Source organism: Propithecus coquereli, unplaced genomic scaffold (assembly GCF_000956105.1).
Source record: "Propithecus coquereli isolate 6110/MARCELLA unplaced genomic scaffold, Pcoq_1.0 Scaffold236, whole genome shotgun sequence".
In the NCBI taxonomy this organism is placed as follows: domain Eukaryota; kingdom Metazoa; phylum Chordata; class Mammalia; order Primates; family Indriidae; genus Propithecus; species Propithecus coquereli.
The window spans coordinates 3,138,765-3,159,862 of NW_012147908.1; the positions used below are offsets into that span (position 1 = coordinate 3,138,765).

At 39.6% G+C, this 21,098-nt stretch overlaps 1 protein-coding gene across 1 annotated transcript in view; it reads left to right on the forward strand.

Moving 5' to 3' along the window:
• The window catches only part of DIAPH1 (diaphanous-related formin 1), a 101,368-nt gene that overhangs the window by 50,894 nt on the left and 29,376 nt on the right, over positions 1–21,098 (forward strand). The window contains exons 6-18 of the mRNA XM_012645785.1: positions 121–136; positions 465–528; positions 1,634–1,773; positions 3,187–3,295; positions 3,763–3,873; positions 4,043–4,161; positions 4,793–4,909; positions 5,507–5,622; positions 6,101–6,165; positions 6,966–7,145; positions 7,891–8,526; positions 9,508–9,622; positions 10,102–10,110. Of these exons, the coding sequence (XP_012501239.1) occupies positions 121–136; positions 465–528; positions 1,634–1,773; positions 3,187–3,295; positions 3,763–3,873; positions 4,043–4,161; positions 4,793–4,909; positions 5,507–5,622; positions 6,101–6,165; positions 6,966–7,145; positions 7,891–8,526; positions 9,508–9,622; positions 10,102–10,110 (1,797 nt within the window). The remainder of the gene's footprint in view (positions 1–120; positions 137–464; positions 529–1,633; positions 1,774–3,186; positions 3,296–3,762; positions 3,874–4,042; positions 4,162–4,792; positions 4,910–5,506; positions 5,623–6,100; positions 6,166–6,965; positions 7,146–7,890; positions 8,527–9,507; positions 9,623–10,101; positions 10,111–21,098) is intronic.

Consider the following 21,098-nt stretch of genomic DNA (forward strand, 5'->3'; position numbering starts at 1 on the left):
TTCTGGGGATACCTTGGACTGTCTCAGTCTACCTTGAAGCCAGCCTGAAGCAAAGTACTGCTGGAATCTTTCTAAAATAAAATAATATAGCGCCTGCAGCTCCTGTGTTTACCTTCTCAGACTTGAAACCTTTGAAGTAGCACGGCAAGCAGTAATAAATGGGATATATCCTGATAGAATTTAGCACTTAGGAGCCTATAGGGAGTTAAAGGGAAGGTTTTAACATAATACTAAATTCTTGGATTACAAGAGGATTAGCCAAAGTTCTTTGATGGTGGGGATTGCTCTTCAGCTACCTATTTTGTCAGTGTTCTGAGCCAAGTACTGTATGCTAGAATTTACTCAGCTACTAGCTGGGGATATTCCTGAGAACTTTATTTGCAAGATTGAAAAGTCAAATGGGAAAGGGGTATAGAATACCCCTCCTACCAATAATATTGACTTATTATGTCTTCTACATATAGAAGCTATGATAGCCGGAACAAGCATGAGATCATTCGCTGCTTGAAAGCTTTTATGAACAACAAGGTGAGATTTTTTTCCATTCTCACCCCAAACCCTATCCGGACCCCCATTCTTTCTTTTCTATGACAAACCCAAAAAAGGAACTAGGAATATGAGGTTTAAGACTTCTAGCTTTCCCTTTTAATATAATAACTGTACGTGTACATGCTTCTATGTACATTTTTTCCTAGTTCTAACTTTTGTTTCAGGAGTAGCTCCATTTTCTTCCTCTTTCTTTACTACTATCTTTTGTTAATTCTTGAATTTCGTGACCTGTAGTTACTGTTTTTGGAAGATTTGCTTTATTCCCTGGTTATTTATTTGTTGTTTTCCTTCCAGACTGTTTCTACTTTAGAATCTTTTTGTCTTCTTTTTTGTTTGTTTAGTAGTTAAACCCAGAGAGCCTACAATTATTTGCACCTGAGCACAAATCTGTCTTTCTCACTGTTTGTTATAGTTAACTTATTCCATTGGATTGGAAGGGAGAGTATTAAAAAGAAACACAGAAATCAAAGGTTTTTGTTTTTGGAAGACATGGAATTCTGTTGTCTCCTGGAAAATTATTTTGCTATACTCATCTCTGTTTACCTATGTTGGGAAAAGTATTCTACCCCTATATTATTAATAGTTCACTAGAGTGCCATAAACTGGGTGTCTTAACAGAAATTGTCTCATAGTTCTGGAGGCTAGAAGTTCAACATCAGGGTGTCAGCAGGCTTGGTTCCTTTTGAAGGCTGTATGGGAGAATATACTGCATGCCCTTCTCCTAGTTTCTGGTAGATTGCTGGCAATCTTTGGCATTTCTCGGCTTGTAGATGCATCCTCCTGATCTCTGCCTATGGGGTTTTCCTTGTGTGTGTGTCTGTATCCAAATTTCCTCTTTTTGTAAGGACACTAGTCCTATTGGATTAGGGGCCTACCTTACTCTAGTATGACTTCATTGTAGTTTAATTAATGACATCTGCAACAACTATATTTCCAAATAGGATTACATTCTAAGGTACTGGGGGTTAGGACTTCAACATATGAATTTGGTGAGGACACCATTCAACCCATAATAGCCCCTAAACTTGTCCCCACTTAGATGCTGTCATCTTTAAGCTTCCTTTCTCTGTTCTTGTCCTACCAGTTTGGAATCAAGACCATGTTGGAGACAGAAGAAGGAATCCTGCTGCTGGTCAGAGCCATGGATCCTGCTGTTCCCAGCATGATGATTGATGCAGCTAAGCTGCTGTCTGCTCTTTGTATCCTACCACAGCCAGAGGACATGTATGTGCCTGGGATTATTTTCCTTCTACATTCTCATTTTTACCATCTTGTCTTAGTCTAGAGGAAAATTGAGTTGCTTGTGTGTCCTCTTGCTCTTAAATACTAGGTGGAATCATATTTCTTCCCAGAAGTGAACACTGAGAGTCTTAATATTTAAGAACAATTCCTAAGTGATGGGGGCTATCCTCAGTGTACCACTGGTTATCAGAGGTGTAGCAGGATGTCACCTACATCTCCATTAATGTCTGTATTGTCAGCTGGGCATGGTGGTGCCCGCCTGTAGTCCTAGCTACTAGGGAGGCTGAGGCAGGAGGATCTCTCAAGCCTAGGAGTTTGAAGTTGCAGTGAGCTATGATGATGCCACTGCATTTTAGCCTGGGCGACAGAGTGAGACTGTCTCAAAAAAAAAAAAAGTATGTATAATCTAGAACAAGGATTTCTTTTTACTGTTTTTTTTTTTTTTTTTAAATGCAGAAGTGACACAATGTTTTTTTGGAAATTCAAGCAATATAGAATTATATAACGTAGAATTTAACAGCTTCATCCCTTGCCAGATCCTATTCAGCGGAGATAACCACTGTTAATGGCTTGGTATAGTCTCATAAATTTCTTTCTAAGCACAGGCAAACATATTGCATTTCCTTGATTCTAAGACATTTTCTGCTATCCCAGAAGATAGTATCTTAGAGCTGAGGGATGGTGCCTTATGCTTATAAAGCCAACTGCACATATAGGATAGATGTTTATTTTTGCATAGGTATTTCATTTAACAAAAGCTAAGTCATGCCATGCATTCTTTTCAACTTGTTTCTTTTTATAATATTTAACAGTAAATCTTGGACATCCTTCTATGTCAGTACTTACGGATCTACCTTATTATCTTTAGTGGCTATTTAGTGTTCCATATGTATGTATGTCCCATAATTTAATAATTCCCCCATTTTTTTTTTTTTAGCAGATTCCTTCCCCTGTTCTAGGTGATAAAAAGAACTTTTATTGTTACAAATTATACTATAATGAACATCCTTGTACATATATTCTTTCACATTTATACATATATGTTAGATAGATTTCTAGAAGTAGGCCATATGTTACATACATTAGAAATTGATTAGTACTATAAAATGCCCCTCCAAAAGTTGTACCAATTTATACTTCATGGAACAGGCATCTTAATTTGGAAAGGAGTCTATGGATGGGTTTTAGGGAGTGCATTTCTCTGAAGATATGGTTCTTAGCTTTTGACAGATTCTGGCCCCTGCTCTAGGATTGGTAAGAAGAATAATGTGAGAAATCTGGAGGATTAATAATGTCCTATTTCCTAACTGGTCTGTGCCCCTGCGTGATCTACCCTTTATGCATGTCTGTGTCAAAGCACCTAGGCAGTTCTCTCCCTTTCCTTTCCTTGGGCAGGAATGAAAGGGTTTTGGAGGCGATGACAGAAAGAGCTGAGATGGATGAGGTGGAACGTTTCCAGCCACTGTTGGATGGATTAAAAAGTGGGACTTCCATTGCACTCAAGGCATGTATATCCCCTGAAACTGAGCCCAAGCACAGAATTCAAGAAGGAAAGTCTTTAGTCAAAGTTCCTTTGACCTTTTAATTAGAACACATGGAGTGGCTCCCAACTATGTGTTTTATATTTCAGAATTTGTTCTGAAGGGGAAATGATTCACTTTCTCTCTAAGAAGACAAAGAACAGTTTTCCTCATTATGAGATGGAAAAAAGACATGATATCTTACAAGCTAGGAAAACCAAGGCTTACAATAACAAAGCTTACTGTCAAATCCTTGGAATCATTTAGAGTTCTGAGTTCTCTGGACCTATACTCCAACTAGATCTCATTGCTCTAGTAGAAAAGTCATTTTTAGAGTTTTTGTACAGTACCTTTCAGGTTATATTTGGGGACTCAGAATGCATGTAAAGAAAATGCAATATTGAGCTCCAGGAGTTTGCATTGACATAGCTGCTGAATTTTCTTATTTTAGGTGGGATGCCTACAGCTGATCAATGCTCTCATCACTCCAGCTGAAGAACTTGACTTCCGAGTTCACATCCGAAGTGAACTGATGCGCTTGGGGCTACATCAGGTGTTGCAGGTAAAATATTACACTTTATCAGAAAGGCAGGGTTGATTCTGCTCTTATAGCCCCTCTTATCCCTGGCATAACTCTGGTTTTCAACTTAAAAACCAGGTTTGAAAGGCCTGGGTTTCTAGCCCCATAAAATACTTTTGGGTTCCCTAACTTCTACTTTTGTCATTGACAGGACCTTCGAGAGATTGAAAATGAAGATATGAGAGTGCAACTAACTGTATTTGATGAACAAGGGGAAGAAGATTCGTATGACCTGAAGGGAAGGCTGGATGACATTCGCATGGAGATGGAATATCCTTTTACTGACTGGGTTCAAGACAGATAAGACATTCATTGCATTCAGTTGCAGATCCCTGTATGAAATGGTTGGGGAATGATGACTTAGAACAGGGAAGCAGGCTTATGTATTTTCTCGGTAAATAAGGCAGGTGTCCTTTTATTGCTGGTGGCTTTGTTTACTTCAGCATGGGAAGTCAGTAAAGGTGACCTGAGAGTTATTCAGCATGGAAGCAGCCATCAGTATCAGAGTAAACTTCCTATACCGTGATAGCCTAGTTTTCTGAAATGTAGAGCTGGTTTTCAGAGATGTTTGCACTGACAGAGGGAGTAATTTGATTACCTCTTAATATTTGCCACCATTGACTTTGAGGCAGTTGTCTTTTAGTTTCTGTCTACTGCCTGATCTTCAAGCCAAGTACTGGGAATCCTGTCTCTGCGTATAGTACTAATCAACTCACTGGTCCCTCAGCAAAAGGCAGTTGTATAGAGCTTAAAGTTTCTGGCGATATATACAGGAGGAACAGCCGTTAGAGTGGAAGTGGTGCCTTGCTACTTTTCCCTAGTTTCTCCAAGAGTTGAGCAAGGCACCTGTCAAACATAATTTCTAAACTTTTGCTTTCCTTAGCCTGTTCCCCTTTTCCACTGACTTTAGTGAAGTCTTCCAGATTCTCTTAAACACAGTGAAAGATTCAAAGGCAGAGCCACACTTCCTGTCTATCCTGCAGCACCTCCTGTTGGTACGAAATGACTATGAGGCCAGGTAAGATGGCGTGCGTGTGCAAAGTTCTGAATTTGAGCCTAACTGGAGAAAGCAAAATCCTTAAATTCAAAGATTGTTCTGTAAAGGGAAAAAGAAAAGACAAAGAACCAGGATTGGTCATTAGTCACAGATACAAGGGAGGTTGTCAGTTAATTCAACTGAAAGGCATCCCTATGTAAGAGATGTATGAGGTGAAATGCCCTTCCATTTTTGGAGGGCAGTGGGTGGGTGCGGTGAAGATGATAGCAAAGGGAGGTGGCAACTTAAAATTCTTTCTGGTTGCCTGGAAGTAGAGATTTAGCAATAGTGGTATCCATCACACTTGATCAAGCTCCAATTTTTAGATGGGAAAGAATTGGCACTAGGACTCAGATGGCAAGAAGTTTTGATTATCTGAAACAGTAGGATAGCTGGTATGGAAGAAGGAGATTTCTTAGCATGGCGGTGATACTTCTGTTAACTTTACAAAAAGTTTTTTCCAGAACACTTATCCTCAAGTTTTTTAATTATCAAAGCAGTTAACTTTTTTTAGTCCTGAATACTTTTGAAAATTACATTTTTATTTTCCTTTGATAACCCCATTTTGTTCTCTCGTAGACCACAGTACTATAAGTTGATTGAAGAATGTATTTCCCAGATAGTTTTGCATAAGAATGGGGCCGACCCTGACTTCAAGTGCCGGCACCTTCGGATTGATATTGAGGGATTGATTGGTAAGCATACCCTTCTGTCTGGTTCCTTTGCTTCTGTCTTTCACTGAAAATTTCAGAGAAGATATCTTTCCAGTCCCCAGATTTTTCCATTTTAGTCCTTTCTTAGGTCATAACCAGTATCTTTGCTGGGAATATACAGGCCTTTAGTTTATTTCTACGTAAGTCAAAACTTACCCCTCCTCACATACCACCACCTTTTACAGGGATGTAACTCCTGCTGGTCCCAGAGTCAAAGGTATCACGCATAGGCATTCTTCATGCCACCCAGCATGTGGTAGCCTTATTATGTAGGTACTCAGAAATTATATGTTGAACTTAACTGAAAGTTTGATTTCTTTGTTTAGTGCAGAACATTAAGAAGGGTAATAAAAATAGGCAAAAGGACAAAAGATTGCTTTTTGATTATATTGAAGGGCTTAGGTATGAAAGAGGTAGATCAGTAGAATTGGGAGTTTTCCTTACTGACTCTTCTTTTCAGATCAAATGATTGACAAAACAAAGGTGGAGAAATCTGAAGCCAAAGCTACAGAGCTGGAAAAAAAGGTGTGTGTGAGGGCTCCAAAAAAAAAAAAAAAATTTAGGTTTATGTTTCTTTGAGGATTATTGTTTTCCTGACCTGTGAGACCATTTTTGTGTGTGGTATTTTGAAATCATTTAGCACCCAGCAGTGTAATTCCCAGAGGAAACCTTTCCTCTGGACATTGGAGAAGGTGATATGGGCGTGACCATGAGGAGCTAGGGGTGGGCTTGCACAATTCTTGAGTCACTAGGCAGGACAAGAAAGACAGATGATACTGTTGTATAATAGCGGTGGCACTCTCAGGTTTGTTTGGCATTTTAGCCTCTTATTCCAAGAACAATAGACACTGGAGTATATCTGAGTCTTCTTTTTCTCTTCAGTTGTTAAGGACGCCTATTGGTTATTTATTTATTTTTAAAAATTTTTTTTTTCTCTGAATTCACTTAATTTCCTGGGTATGAATTTCCAAGTCAAGGATTCCTATTGTTGTTAATAGGTTTTTGATCCTAGAGACTACTGGGATTATACTACCATGGCTGTCCTGGTTAAATATCTTTAAAATCTTAGGTTTTTTCTTTTCTTTCTTTCTTTTTTTAAACTATAAGAGTAGGAAGACTATTAAAATAACCCCAATCCCCTTTCCTTTAACCTTGACTTTAAGGTGAAAATCATGGTGCTTTTGCCCCCGCGGCATTGCCTGTGGTGTGGGTCAGTGAGCTCTATAGATCAACTATTGGCATAAAATAGTAAATTGTGAGGAATAAACTTGTGCTTCTTACTGAGATGGAGAGCTTGCTGGGAGCCTGATTCCTTCCTCCTTTAGCTGGACTCAGAGTTAACAGCCCGACATGAGCTACAGGTGGAAATGAAAAAGATGGAAAATGACTTTGAGCAGAAGCTTCAGGATATTCAGGGAGAAAAAGATGCATTGGATTCTGAAAAGCAACAAATTGCCACAGAGAAACAGAACCTGGAAGCAGAGGTGTCCCAGCTCACAGGAGAGGTAATGCCTGGGCAGGGAGGGCAGATTGACCTATAACCTCAGGAAGTGCATACCTTGGAATAGGGGTCAGTCATCTCACTCCTAGGTAGGGTTCAGCTACTACTAGGTGATCTAATTAGATGGTGCATATTTTTAAAATCATATACTGGTTATTTTTGGGCATAATACATAAAACAGAAAATTTGGAAAATACAGAAAAACATTAAGAATACAATGAGTTGCTCACAGTCCCACCCAGAAATAAAGGTAATAAGTCTTCTAATGTAGGTGTGAAAACTAAGCTGTTTACATATTGTATAATTTTCTGTTATCTTCATCACACTGCACAGATTTATCCTTACTCTCCGTGGTGATAAATATTTAAATGGTCTGTGTTATCTGATAATTTGGCCACTTACCTGGTTATATAATGACCTGCATAGTGCCTCTGTTAGTTATATAACTAGAACATTTGATTTACTTGACCCTTACATCTTCTAATCAAAGGGAGAGTTTAAGGTAAAGGTTGAAGTTGTGTTTTTAATACAAAGCATGCTTCACGTTCTTAAACATGAAGACCTGAATTCTAGTTTTGGCTCTGCTGCTAAATAGCAGCGTGACTTTAGGTAAATCATGCGATCTGTCTTGCTCCTCTCAGTCCCTCCATGTGTAAAATGAGAAGTTTTGATCAAGTAAGTTTCTTCCAGCCCTTGTCGTAGTCCCTGCAGTGGGATGAGAAATACTCATATTGATATTGTTTCTGTAGGTTGCCAAGCTGTCAAAGGAACTGGAAGATGCCAAGAAAGAAGTGGCTTCTCTCTCCGCTGCAGTTGTTGCTGTAGCTCCTTCTGTTCCTAATAGTGCTACTGTTCCCCCTGCCCCTCCTTCACCTGGTGACTCCAGCACTGTTATTCCACCACCATCCCCACCTCCTCTTGGTAGAGATAGTACCATTCCTCCTCCACCACCTCCCCCTCCTTTGCCTGGAGGTGCTGCCATCTCTCCACCCCGTGGAGCTACTGCCATCCCTCCACCCCCTCCTTTGCCTGGAGCTACTGCCATCCCTCCACCCCCTCCTTTGCCTGGAGCTACTGCCATCCCTCCACCTCCCCCTTTGCCTGGGAATGCTGGCATACCCCCACCTCCCCCTTTGCCTGGGAGTACTGGAATCCCTCCACCTCCTCCTCCCTTGCCTGGAGGACCAGGAATGCCACCTCTACCTCCCCCTCTTCCTGGTGGTCCTGGAATCCCTCCACCACCTCCATTTCCTGGAGGTCCTGGCATTCCTCCACCTCCCCTCTTTGGATTTGGAGTTCCCGCAGCCCCAGTTCTACCATTTGGATTAACCCCCAAAAAGCTTTATAAGCCAGAGGTGCAGCTCCGGAGGCCAAACTGGTCCAAGGTAAGACTTTCTGTCCATCTCTTCGTCTGTAGATATTAAGAAACCACTTCAGTTTCCTACTTTGTATTTTGTGCTTGGGTGGGCCTCCCTTATGGCGTGCCTCTTTCTATTTTCAAGTTCCACTCATGCTTATATTTATTCAGCAGATATTAGACATCTCTTATATGCCAGACTTCACTGTGGAGAGTTCTGTAAACCCTATACTCTGAACTTATCCTAATTAAACTTATCCTTAAGTTAATATTTTTTGCTTTTTCTCTGAGGATATGAGTACCATGGTAACACAGAGTTTGATAATAGTCATTTCACCAATCTGCAAACTACTGATAATTGTGCTGATCCAAAAGTCTTAGATTTATGAACACACTCTCGTACTCCCATTCCCCAGGATGGGAGTTGAACAGGTCATGTTTGCATGGCACAGTATTGTTGCCATGATGTGTTTGAGATACCTATGATTCTGAGTCAGCCTTTTGCTTCCAGAAACCAAGTCAAAATAAAAAGCTTAGTGGTTTGTTCATAGCACTGAAGGTGACAGTTCTGTTAGAAGAAAAGGCCATTTTGCCCTGAATGCAAACAGCTGTCCTGAGCGTTACGGTCTTACACTCCTAGATACACACATGTATTTGTTCGCAAAATGAACAAATTTGGCACAGTTGCCCAAACTGATGGTGAAAATGTAATGTAGAGCAAGAGAAGATGTGAAATAAAGCCTTCATGCTTCTGAAGCTAGAGGATTTGGAGTTAGAAGGAGAATGAGTAGTGTCACTGAATCTAGTTGTTGAATAATCAACAATAAACAGACTGGAAGCCTCATCTCCTAATTCCACTACAGCTGTTCTCCGTGTCTCAGGTTAGTCTTATTCCAGTAAGACCTTGTTGATAACCAGCCAGCCACCCCTTCTGCATCTTCAGCAGTTTTCTAGGATGGAAAGTATAGGGCTCAGCTTAGTAAGTCTTAACACCTGCCTTTATTCACAGTTTGTGGCTGAGGACCTCTCCCAGGACTGCTTTTGGACAAAGGTGAAGGAGGACCGCTTTGAGAACAATGAACTTTTCGCCAAACTTACCCATACCTTCTCTGCCCAGACCAAGAGTGAGTACCTTCCTCTTTAATGCAAAGGTCCAATGTAGGGCTTAGAATATCCTTTCCGTAGGTTTCTCATTCCCTTCTCTTCTCTGGGTGAGGGTAGAAAGGGAATGTTGGGTGGAAGAGAGATGAATTTCCCCATTCAGAAGGGAAGATGTTTTTGTATTATGGAGTTACTGGGTTTGGGAAAGAGAACTGTTGTAAGTCAGTATTTTTTGTCAGTACAACTTGTTGGGGATGTGAGAAAGGTGACACAAGCTCACCTTATTGTGATTTTGGTGATACTCTTGGACAGACTCGGGCACTGCCTTAGGGTGCCATCTCCAGACCTGAGTACTTAATTAATAAGGGTTGGGTAGAGTCTTTGACAGGTTGGGTGGCTGAGCGACTGTCAACAATAACAAAGAAACATATGTGATTCCTTTTTTCTTCCATTTCTTCCCAATATCTGATGCTTTCTCCCTCCTGGCCCTCCGCTCCTGCAGCTTCCAAAGGTAAGAATACAAGAGAGCCTTTTAGTGTGATCTCTTGAATATTAGAGAAAAAGATGAAACGGATGTAAAGGGATTTCTCTTTAGAAAACTGAGACCAGAGAGTGAGGGTTGATTTCTCTTTTGCTAGTTTATTTTTCTGGAGTTCAAAAGGACCAGTAGCTGTGGTGTTAACTAATAGGGAAGAAAGTTATTTTAAGGTGAAGCTCCCATATACTTGTTCTTTCTTTGGAAAGTGAGGGACAACTTAAGTACCATTACCTTACAGTTCTGTTGTGTTTTATAATTTCCAAGGTACTTTAACGTATGTTACCCTATTTGACCTGCAAAGAAGCCTTACGAGACAGGTAGGGTATTATCTCTGTGGTAGCATATATAGCGTTAGCTAGCTTTTCCAAGATTATATAATCAGATCCAGGTATCTCGACTTCCGGTCTTTGTCTTCTATGTAAATTCTTGCTTTTCTTTTTACTTTCATGTTTTCTTTTATTTTAGAAGAGCTGATCTCCTTTGCCCTCTTTTCTTCACTTCCTAATTCTTGTGGTTTTATGCTGCCTTGTGATAGTGCACTTGTAGTTATTTCCCCTGAAAGCGATAGTATTTAAAAGATCTTGCGTATAATGACCATTATAGCCTAATGATTTTGTATTAATGCTTTCTTCCAGCACTTTTGTTTATTTAGAGCTTTATTATTACCCTAGTGGTGAAAATTAAGTGCAACTTCGGAGCATTTCCTCTCCACACCTACACGCAAAGACAATTATTTTTTTCCTTAAGTGATCTGGTAAAACCAGGGTGCACTTTGTTCTAATAAGGCACCTGATAGATTGCTAGGTGCCTTTGGTGGCCCCTAGTTACATGTGTGTTTGTGTCTAGGAGTGTGAAATATAATGCTCAGGCCTATCTTACTGCCCTGTCATTCGGGGTAAAATGGCCTTTTCCTCTAAGAGAACTGTCACCTTCCATGCTAAAGTCCAGCCTAGGGAATTACTTCCGCTCTCTTAGGTAAAAAAATACTATGATGGTGACCACTTATACTACTCTAGTATATTAGTAAAGACTAGTTGACAATGAAAGTTAAAATCAAGTGATTTTCTAATCACAGACTCTGTCCCTATGTTGGCTTCTGGCGTAAGTTTCTTTCTTGGGTCTGGTCTCTGTGCTCTGAGTTCCATTGCAAATGTATAGTGACTGGACCCTTCTTCACCATCACTCCCCTTTCTGCCCCCATCCTTTTATCCTCTGCATTTGTATTATGTTGGGTTTTCGGCAGTTTAGTGGTCTTCCTTGGCATTATAGGCCCATTATGAATTGTTATATGGTAGCATTTCAAAAATACAATTGGTACTCCCCTTTCTTATAACATACCAAAACACTTTAGTGAAAAGGCTTTTGGCTTTTTAGTTAGAGTTTAGTTTTTTGTCAGGTAAGGAATTTCAAGCTCTCAAAACTTCGGAAGTAAGCACTCAGAGGACCCAGATCTCCTCAGTATGATGCAAGGTTTACTTTGCTTCCAGTGCTTTAAACGTCTCTAGTACAGTAGTTCAGAAAAAGACCTTCATCCTTACTCCTTTTTAAAAATAGTTCTTGAATACTGAATTGAACATTGAATCAGCTCAATTTGAATACGGAAACCAGTGTCAGTTACCGAGTCTCTCATTCATAGTCTTAATATTGATGATATAATTAAATGATAAATAACTCCTCATTACCACTCTGTAAATATTCCATCTTCCAGGTGAAGTAGAAACATGGGTTATATAACTTTTTCAAGGCTGTGTAGTAAGTGCCAGAGCCAGGGTTCAAACTCTAGACTATAACTTCAAAGTTCTTGCTCTAGCCCTCTGCATCCCAGAAGTGAATATATTAATATATACTTGCCCTAGAGCCTCTGAAAGCTTAGATCCAGACAAAAGTTACAAGAAGGGGATATACTGGCTTCAGCAACCACTTCATTCAGGCACAGATGTCCTTAAATTGGCAGTGACTCTGAGTACAAAAAAGGGAACAATATTAAATTAGAGAAAGTAAGTGAGATACTAGATATTTAGGATTATAAAAGAGAAGGCATGTTCTGATTATGGTATGTTCAACTCCAGGAAAACTGATCCAGTTGGAGAAATAAGACATGCTTATCTAGCACAGAAGAGGTGCTGCTTAGATGATTTCAGCCCAGTGCTTGCCAGTGTTGATGAGGAAGTTATTTGGACACTAGTTTTTCATCATATTGCATTATTTCCTATCTTGCTTGCTAAACACAACTCCCTGCTATTTGTCAAACATGCCTATATCCCCCTTATGTTTTATTGTTACCTAAAACCTTCCGTGTATCTACTAGCTTCTCCAAGAACGGGCATTGAAGAAAACACCTGCCTCCCTCTGCACGTCTACATCCTACAGCAGAGGTCTCTAGCCACTGCTTCATTAAGGTTCAAGAATATGTGTTTCTTTTTACGAGGAGAAGAGCAAAGAGACAGGAACTGGTCCTAAAACTTATACTACAGGTTCTCCTATACGTTATTTCTCTCTTAAGAATTAGTCTCTTGTTTTTTTCTGAATTCTTTATTTCCCGTAAATCAGGGATTTACTTATTCAGTTTATTCCTTGCCAGGGAGTATTTTTTTTTTTTTTTTTTTTGAGACAGAGGCTAGAGTGAGTGCCATGGTGTCAGCCTAGCTCACAGCAACCTCAAACTCCTGGGCTTAAGTGATCCTTCTGCCTCAGCCTCCCAAGTAGCTGGGACTACAGGCATGCGCCACCATGCCCGGCTAATTTTTTCTATATATTTTTAGTTGGCCAATTAATTTCTTTCTATTTTTAGTAGAGACGGAGTCTCGCTCTTGCTCAGGCTGGTCTCAAACTCCTGAGCTCAAACAATCTGCCCACCGCGGCCTCCCAGAGTGCTAGAATTACAGGAGTGGGCCACCGTGCCCGGCCCCAGGGAGTATTTTGAATTTAGATTTGATAGGCAGTGCCCTAAAACTTCTGGTCCTTTTTCACATTCTCATTTTCCTCATGGTGATCAGTAAGGAGTCTTTTATCATGGACTCTTTGTTGACACTGCTTTTGAATTCCTTGGAAACATGTCCAATAATTAAATTTCTTTTGTTAATCTTCTCCAGGGTAGCATTTTCATTACTGTATTGACCTCAGGCATACATCATTTATATGTATAGGATAACCAGTTTTTCATTCTACATTCCTTCCAACTCTTACTCTTTTGTAGATCACATGATCCCATTAAAAATATCACCTCTTGAACCATAGCATGGTCAGTGATAACTGACGTCCTAAATTCAGTGGCTTTGCTTCTTAGGTTTATTTCTTCCTTCCAAAAATCTTTTGGACTCATAAGATCCTAAAGGTAATCATCCTTGGTAGGTGTACAATGGACAATATGGAGCATTAGCCTGTTAAAGTATGAGGTACCTTATGGGAGCGTCAGAACAGTGCTCCAAGTATTTCATGGTGGTAATTTAGGAAGAACTCTGGCTGAAAAGTAAGATCTTAATCAAGAGTTGAGAATTTCATAAAAAAACAAAAACACCCAACAGTATTCTAGTTAGGATTAAACTTGTGTGGGTCCAGTCCTGTTGTCCCAGAAGTCATACCTGTCTATGTACTGCTTTTACATAACTTCCTTGGTTCAGGCTTTAGGCTTCAGCAGGAGCTCATGGTGGGGAGCAATTCCCTCTTTGCCAAAAGGGATCTAAGGGTCTTTTTCCATTTCCCTGTGATCCTCTTCTGTCTGCTGGGTGGCACTCACCCACTTGGATCTTTATTAATGAATCTTTATAGGTTTTGCAGCTTTAACCTTTGAAAACAAGATTTCGTAAGAGCTCAACCATGCACCGCCTTTTTTGTCTTTCGCTCTTGGCAGAAAGATTTCTGTTTCATCAGTTCTTTACTCCTCTCAACATAGGATTAGGAGCAGAGGTACTATTCAAGTGAACATTTTGTTGGGATTGTTGTCTTTTAAGTACTATTAATAGCTTCTCTTGGGTTTTGAATAGGGTTAGACTGTTAGCACAAAGCAATTGGGAAGCTCTGTAATATCAAAGCTTTGTGATTTAAAAACATAATCTACCCCTATCACCTGGGGTTGTGAGGAGTGCTACACATGGAAAAAGTACCACACCTCTTCCAGGTTGTCATCTCCCTGTCACCGGTGGTATAAAAAACCTAAATCACCCCCTCATGTACTCCTCTGCACCCAAACCTTGCCATCACTGTTTGCTTAGAATCCAGTGGATCTTATATGCCACTTATCTTGGTTTATGTCTCTCACCACAAGTCTCCCTTAATCTCCCATACTCTAATTGCCATGAGATTCTGTGTAGTTCCTATTCTGTCTCCTCCCATCCCACCTAAGCTCCTGAAACTGGTCCACTGTGCCGTCTGTCATTCATGGTTCATTACTAGCAAAATCTCCTTCACTTATCATCAGCTTCACTTTGCTCTAATAGAAACCTGGTTTTCCCTCAACGCTGCTTTCCCTTTTGCTCTCTCACATGTTTGTTTTTCTTTACTCTCATAAACCTTACCCCAGTGGGCCTAGAAATGGGGTAGATGTCCTCTTTGTTCTTCATTGCTACTTTCAGATCATTCTACTTTTCTCTTTCCTAAAAACCATCAATTCCAAATCTCATGACTTCAAGTTATGTTATTGTGTTTCTCTCTGTGTTGTCATCTGCTAACACCCCAGTTACTTCTCATTTCTCAGCCAGTTTAGCTCCTGGTTCATGGGCCACTGTCTGCAATACTCTAATACTACCTCTGACTTAATTCTTAGGAATTTCTGTACAAACAGGTCACGATCCTACCAATATCCTGGCTTCTCAATTCCTTGAATTCTTCTCTTGATCTTGTCCTCTATCCTATGTCACCTGTTCCCCTCTATGGTCATTACGAATAACTGCAGCCCTTTTCACCATCTCAATTTCATACCACCCATATCCTTTCTTTTTACCGCACTCTCAATAGTATCCTGACCCCAACAATCCTCCGGCCCCACTGGGACCTCCAATCCATTTATCCTACCATCTTTTCACTGTTCTTCACTCCCTTGATGACTTCACTCTTTTCCTCAGCTAAAATTCCATGGTTAATCATTATAATTATTCCTTTTTTTTTCTTCCATTACCTCTCTCCCATTTAATCATACTTGATTGATAAAACCACAATCCTGGTTAATTCCATCTGTCTTTTCACCCTTCACCTCTAACTGTACAGCTGAACATTGCTAGAGAAAAACACACAAATGGCCCTCCTTGATACACTTTTTTCTCTTGGCTTTCAGGACAGAAAACACGTCTATTTTTCCTCCCATCTTACTGGCTGCTCTTTCTCCTAGATCTCTGCTCAATTGGTGAAGTTGCTTGGTCCTTGGCAATCGTATTTTAATTTCCTACTCTTCCTCAGTAATTATTTCAGACCTTTTCTCTCCTCAAAGGCCCAAAACTTCCCTCATCCTCATTTTCACTTGAGGATGTTTTCTTTCTATTTCACTGAGAAAACTGAAGCAGTCAGAAAGAGGACCTTCCAAAGACTTTACCATTACTTTTACCCACTTGCTCTGTCTTCCTCTGTTACCATGGTCCTGTCTAAAGCTAGTTCCTGGACCAACGTGATGTCTTCATTTCAACAAATGTCTAAAATACAGTGGGAATATAAAGTAAAAAAATCTCCTCTTCTTCCCTTCGCCTCCCTTCCTTTATCATAATAAAGGAACGGGCAAATCTTTTCTCCTTTAGTGCAGTGAGAGAATGTAGTAAATTTTTAAATAAAATCTTACTGGAAAATTAAGGGGCAAGGAAGTTAAAGGTAAAGTTACAGAAACGTGAGAGTATACACACTTCTTTTTTGATGGAATTGCTGTTCTATATTTTGCTGAACATCTTTCAGCATCTCTTGATGTTATTACATATAGATGTGCCTCATTGTGTCTACTGGGTAGTTGTATTCTGTCATATGGATAGTAAAAATTTATACAATTAATCCCTCCTTGAGAATTTCAGTTTTCAATTTTTTATATAATAAGCAATGCTGCAGGAAACATCCTTTTCTATTTATATTTGCATACTTGTAAATCTGCACAATAATTTCTTTAAAATAACCTTTCTAGGCCCAAGTTGCTAGTTGCAGGGTGTAGGATTGTAACAATCCACACTTCCACCAAAAATAAGAAATTATTTATTGTAATATCTGGTAGTAGAAAAGTGATGTCTTGTTTTAATCTGACCACTAATCAGATTGTACCAAAAGTTTTCCATCACACTTTGACCCTTTCTTTATCTGTAAAATGAAGTAGATAAACCTAAAGATACTTTTCAGTTTTAAACTTCTGGTTCTGTTACTTTATTTTTTTCCTTACAATAGCTGTATTTGGTGTTATCTGTCATCATCTCAAACTCTTATTTTGTTTTGACAGATTTCAAGTTATTTTATTTTTAAAACTTTTGCGTGAAGGCTACTGATGTAGTTTCCACAGAAGACTTACTGGTAGAGATTTAAGGGGGAGTGTCATCAGATAAAGATAATTAAACTTTAATTCCTTCTAAACTGGAGGAATTTGATATATTTTATGTGCAGCAGCATGCTCTTCTCCTTTTTGCCACCAGATGGCACATGGAACTCTTTTTATTTTAGATGTGTCATTGTTACGTTTGGTAGTGATGCAATCACGTTAGAGAGAGGCGACCTCTGTGTTTCCAAATGCAAACTGCTTAGTATACTGCCCCCTACCTGTCAGGAAAGTCATTTGGAGGACCGATCAGCACTTAAATTAATGGAAAAAGCTATATATAGCTTGCCGTTTTACAAAACGATCTTGTCCTGTTGCAGCTAGTGTAGGAGCAATGTTAGTGTTCTTTTGGGAGCCCAGAGGCTGGAGAATGTTTTTGTTTTTGCTTTTTAGTCTGATAGCTTCATGAAAGCATAGCCTTCCCTTCAAAGGGTTTAAAAAGAGGATTGTATTTTTGCCAGCTTGGTAGTTCACTATATACATATTTGTAACCTCATTATATGCATATTCATAATCCCATCTCTGTCTCAGTTTCTGCTGAGCCACTTCAAGCACATAATAGAAACTACCGGCTGATTGCATGTTGATAACCATTCAGAGATACCATACTGTGTCCATCTCCTTCAGGGAATTCCCCTGGCCTAACATGGATAGACTGTGCTGGTGCAAAAAAGGTTTTTACAGTCAATGCTTCTATGCCATTTGTTAACTCCTATTTATCCCAAGATAATTACATTTTTAGACCCTCTTTCTAGCCATCCAAACTTTGGTGTTACACTATTTTGCATTACACTATTCTAGGCATACATTGACTGAAACTGCATTTTTTAAACCCAGGGTACCATCTACTATTATCTGGGGAATCCACATTTGATTTCTGACAAAATGTCCTTTTAAATGTCATTGTCTAAGACTTAGACCATCTAGTAGGGGGATCCATATTGCCTAAACTTGATGCAGTTAATCCCTGTACTTAAAATTGGTACCTGTAATTTCAAACTTTAGTATAAGGATTACATGAGGAGCATGTTAAAGGTGTGAATTAAGCTGCTCTCTGCTTTTTCTCTTAATAATATTTTGATGTCTCTATCAGAGTAGATATTGTACAAGTATTATCCCTCGTCTTATAGAGGTCATACAAGATTGATTAGGAAATAGTTCAACATTTTATATTGACTGCTAACATTTTGGAGCCACTATTTCAGAAGCACTTGAAAAAATTCTTTTCTTGCCATCTTCCCAGCCAGGTCTGCACAGCCATCTTAGAAAGACATTTTGAAGAAGTTCTCCGTGGTCGGTGAAGTAGCTGGGGACCACTTAGAGATTGACTAGGCTAGAGAGGATGGATGAAGGGCAGAGTGTTTAGGGCAGAGTTTTGTGCTAGGCTTATACAAGATGAAATTGTGAGAAACTGGAAGAGGTCAAGATCAGGGTGAAGAATGCTGAAACTGCGCAGAGGAGACTCTTGTTCAAGCTTGGTTATTCTCTTGCCATGGAGACCTGGAGTTGGCAGGGGTCACAGATGTGTTTAGGAGGAGGAATGGGATGTCTGAGTGTCAGAGCACAGCTAGGATTTGGGATGAGCAGAAGAGTACTCCAGTACTCTATTGCTACATACTGGAGCCCAAAGCTATTGCCTCAAGGAAAAGGCACTGTTCTGAGGATCCCCTGACCTGTAAGTTTTTTGGAATTGTTGGATCTGAGATGACTTTTCTGCAGGTGTTAGACAAGTCTCCCTCCAAACATAAGGTTGTAGACAGGCCAGTTTGCAAGGAGTACTAAGGGTGTCTCCACAGAATGTTTCCTCTTGTCATTTTCTTTCAGCTTCTTTATTGTCTGTGTTTCTGCACAGGCAACATAGGTAGTTCAGAAGGTCAAGACAGTATAAAGAGCCTTATTTCCATCATAGTATGCATCCATGCCGTCCCTCTCCCTCCCCAACCCTCTAGAGATAACTGTTTTTATTAGTTTCTTGATTATCCTTTCTGGGTTTTTAAAAAATGCAGTTATAAGCAAATACCAGTGTAGATTCTTCTCTTCCCTCCTTTTACCAAAAGATAACATACTATCTCTACTGTTCTATATTTTGTTTCTGTATCCTGGAGATTCTTCATGTTAGTATGTAGAGCTCTTCCTCACTTTAAAAAATTCTAATTTTTCAATAAGCATGCATTACTTTTATAGTGGACACAAGGATAAGACAAAATATAGTAATAAAATAATCTGTCCTTTTTTTGAAACAGTGGTTACAATAACCCATTTGATCTGACTGCATCTTAGTGGGTATATGTCCTTTGTTCTTCCTCCATACTTTCTTATATAGGAATGGACTGAAGAGCTGGTTACCCACACCAACTCTGTATATATACAGCAACTCATACTAAGGCTTACAGCCATTATGGTATGAGGAAGAGAGAATTGCAAAGTTCTGCTAAGGGACCTTCCAGACCTAGGTACTTCGCATGATACTTAAGAGGAACAGATCTTTGTATCACTAGCATAGGGACACTACTCCACAAAGGGCTTTCAAAGGAGAGGAGTGGCCTACCTCATTTTTCTCTTGCTTATATCTCAGTTTTTGTTCTGAAGATTAATTGCTCTAGAACTTAGTGTCCTGTTACTGTCCCATGTTTTAGAACTCTTGCCCATAACCTTTAGGGCAACATGGAGAATGTTCATGATATGATGTTTGGTAAGAAAAGCAGGAAAAAATTATGTACACCCTCATTACAATTGCATTTTACATAATAAATGCAGAAGTAAAAGATTAGAAGGGAATATATTAGAATACTGTAACAGATTTTGTTAGGGTATTAGATGTTTTTTCTTTCAATTTTTTAATAATGTCATTATTTCTATAATGAGAAAGACAAAAGGGTTAGAAAGGAAATTTTCCAGTGTCCAGGACGCTTAGAGAAGGGGTTTTTACAAGTACTTGGACCTAGTATATTATTGTCTTCAAAGCAGAGTACAGCATCCAGTTCTACAGAGCAGGTAACAGCATCCCTTGCTTCACTCCGTAGTGATCCTAACCTGCTTTAACAGTTTCTCCGAAAAACCAGACCCCGGCATAAAAAGCTTTATTCATCTCTAAGCTCCCTTGGGCAAGAGAACCACAGCTGTACAACAGAAAGGCACTGGTAACCCCATTTCTGCAAGATGGGTTGGAACGATTTTTCCTTCCTGATCCTACAGTAATCCCAACTCTGTTCTAAGAGTCAATGATTTCTTTTGGATCTATTGGATTAGAAGATACAACAGTCTCCTCTGTGTGTATTTGTGTATGTGTGTTTACATTCCTGTTGGCAAGAAAAACTGCAAAAATCTTTTCAAGAAGAATGCCCCCCGCTTTCCTATTCTGCTTGCATTTTTCTTTTCAGCCACGGAGTGAGCGCAGTTGAGCTATTTTGGCTCAGGTTCCAGATTGTGAGGTCAGAGACTAGGGATTGGAGGAGAAGATCAGGTGACTTTCAGTAACAGTGATGGCGGTCCTGCCCTCATCCCCGCCCCTTCTCCCCCCTCCTTCCCCACCCTTTCCTGGCTTCCACCTCAGGAACAAAGAAGGGAAAAAAACAGCAATATGACGAAAACCAGCAGCTGCCTCTGCAGACTTAGGCTGGGGGCTGGGTGTTTATCCCATCTGTTCTCTTTGTTTTGCTTTTACCCTGTTACTTCCCCTCTCAACCCTAAATAAAATGGAGGGTATTTCTAGAATCCTTTGTTACAGAGAATGGATTAGAAATCTGCAGTTACTCAGTATTTAGGGGGGTGTGGGTGAGACAGAGCAGAGATGAAAATTGATCTGGAGCACCTAAGATACTTTGCCTTCTCATTCAGTCTTAATTATGAATGCCTGTTTAATGTCAAATTTGTAATAGGGACTTATCACCCATGTTTTTCTAATTATTAAAACATTATTTGTCTAATGCCTAATTGGTATTATCTTTGTTTTATAACTGAGAAATATAAAGTAGAGAATTAATATGTCCTTTGCTTATTAAAATTTCATAACAAATAAATACTAAGCCAGAATTTGAGCCCAAATCTGTTGGGCTCAGAATCCAGCATTTGGTGAAAGGGAGTGGCAAGAGGGCAGGCATGTTGAGAAACCTGAGATGCTCGCTTCCCGGGTCTGTGTCATGGCACTGTGCTAGTGCCCCTTGCTTGTCACCAGTGATCAGTGTCCTGATTTCTTTAGTAAGTAAATTTCAAGGGAAAAAATGAGGTGAAAGGGAATATATAGATTAAAAGAGAATTTAAAATGTCAGCTAGTGCAGTATATGGAACTTATTTAGATCCTGATCCAAACAAACCATATAAAACACTTGACATTTGAGACAGCTAGAAATTTGTGCAATCATGGTATTATGTTTTTTTTTATCATTATTTTTTAGAGGTGCATACTGAAATAATTGCAGATGCCATTATTTGGGATAAAGGGTAGAAGTGTGGGTAGGGGTATAGGTGA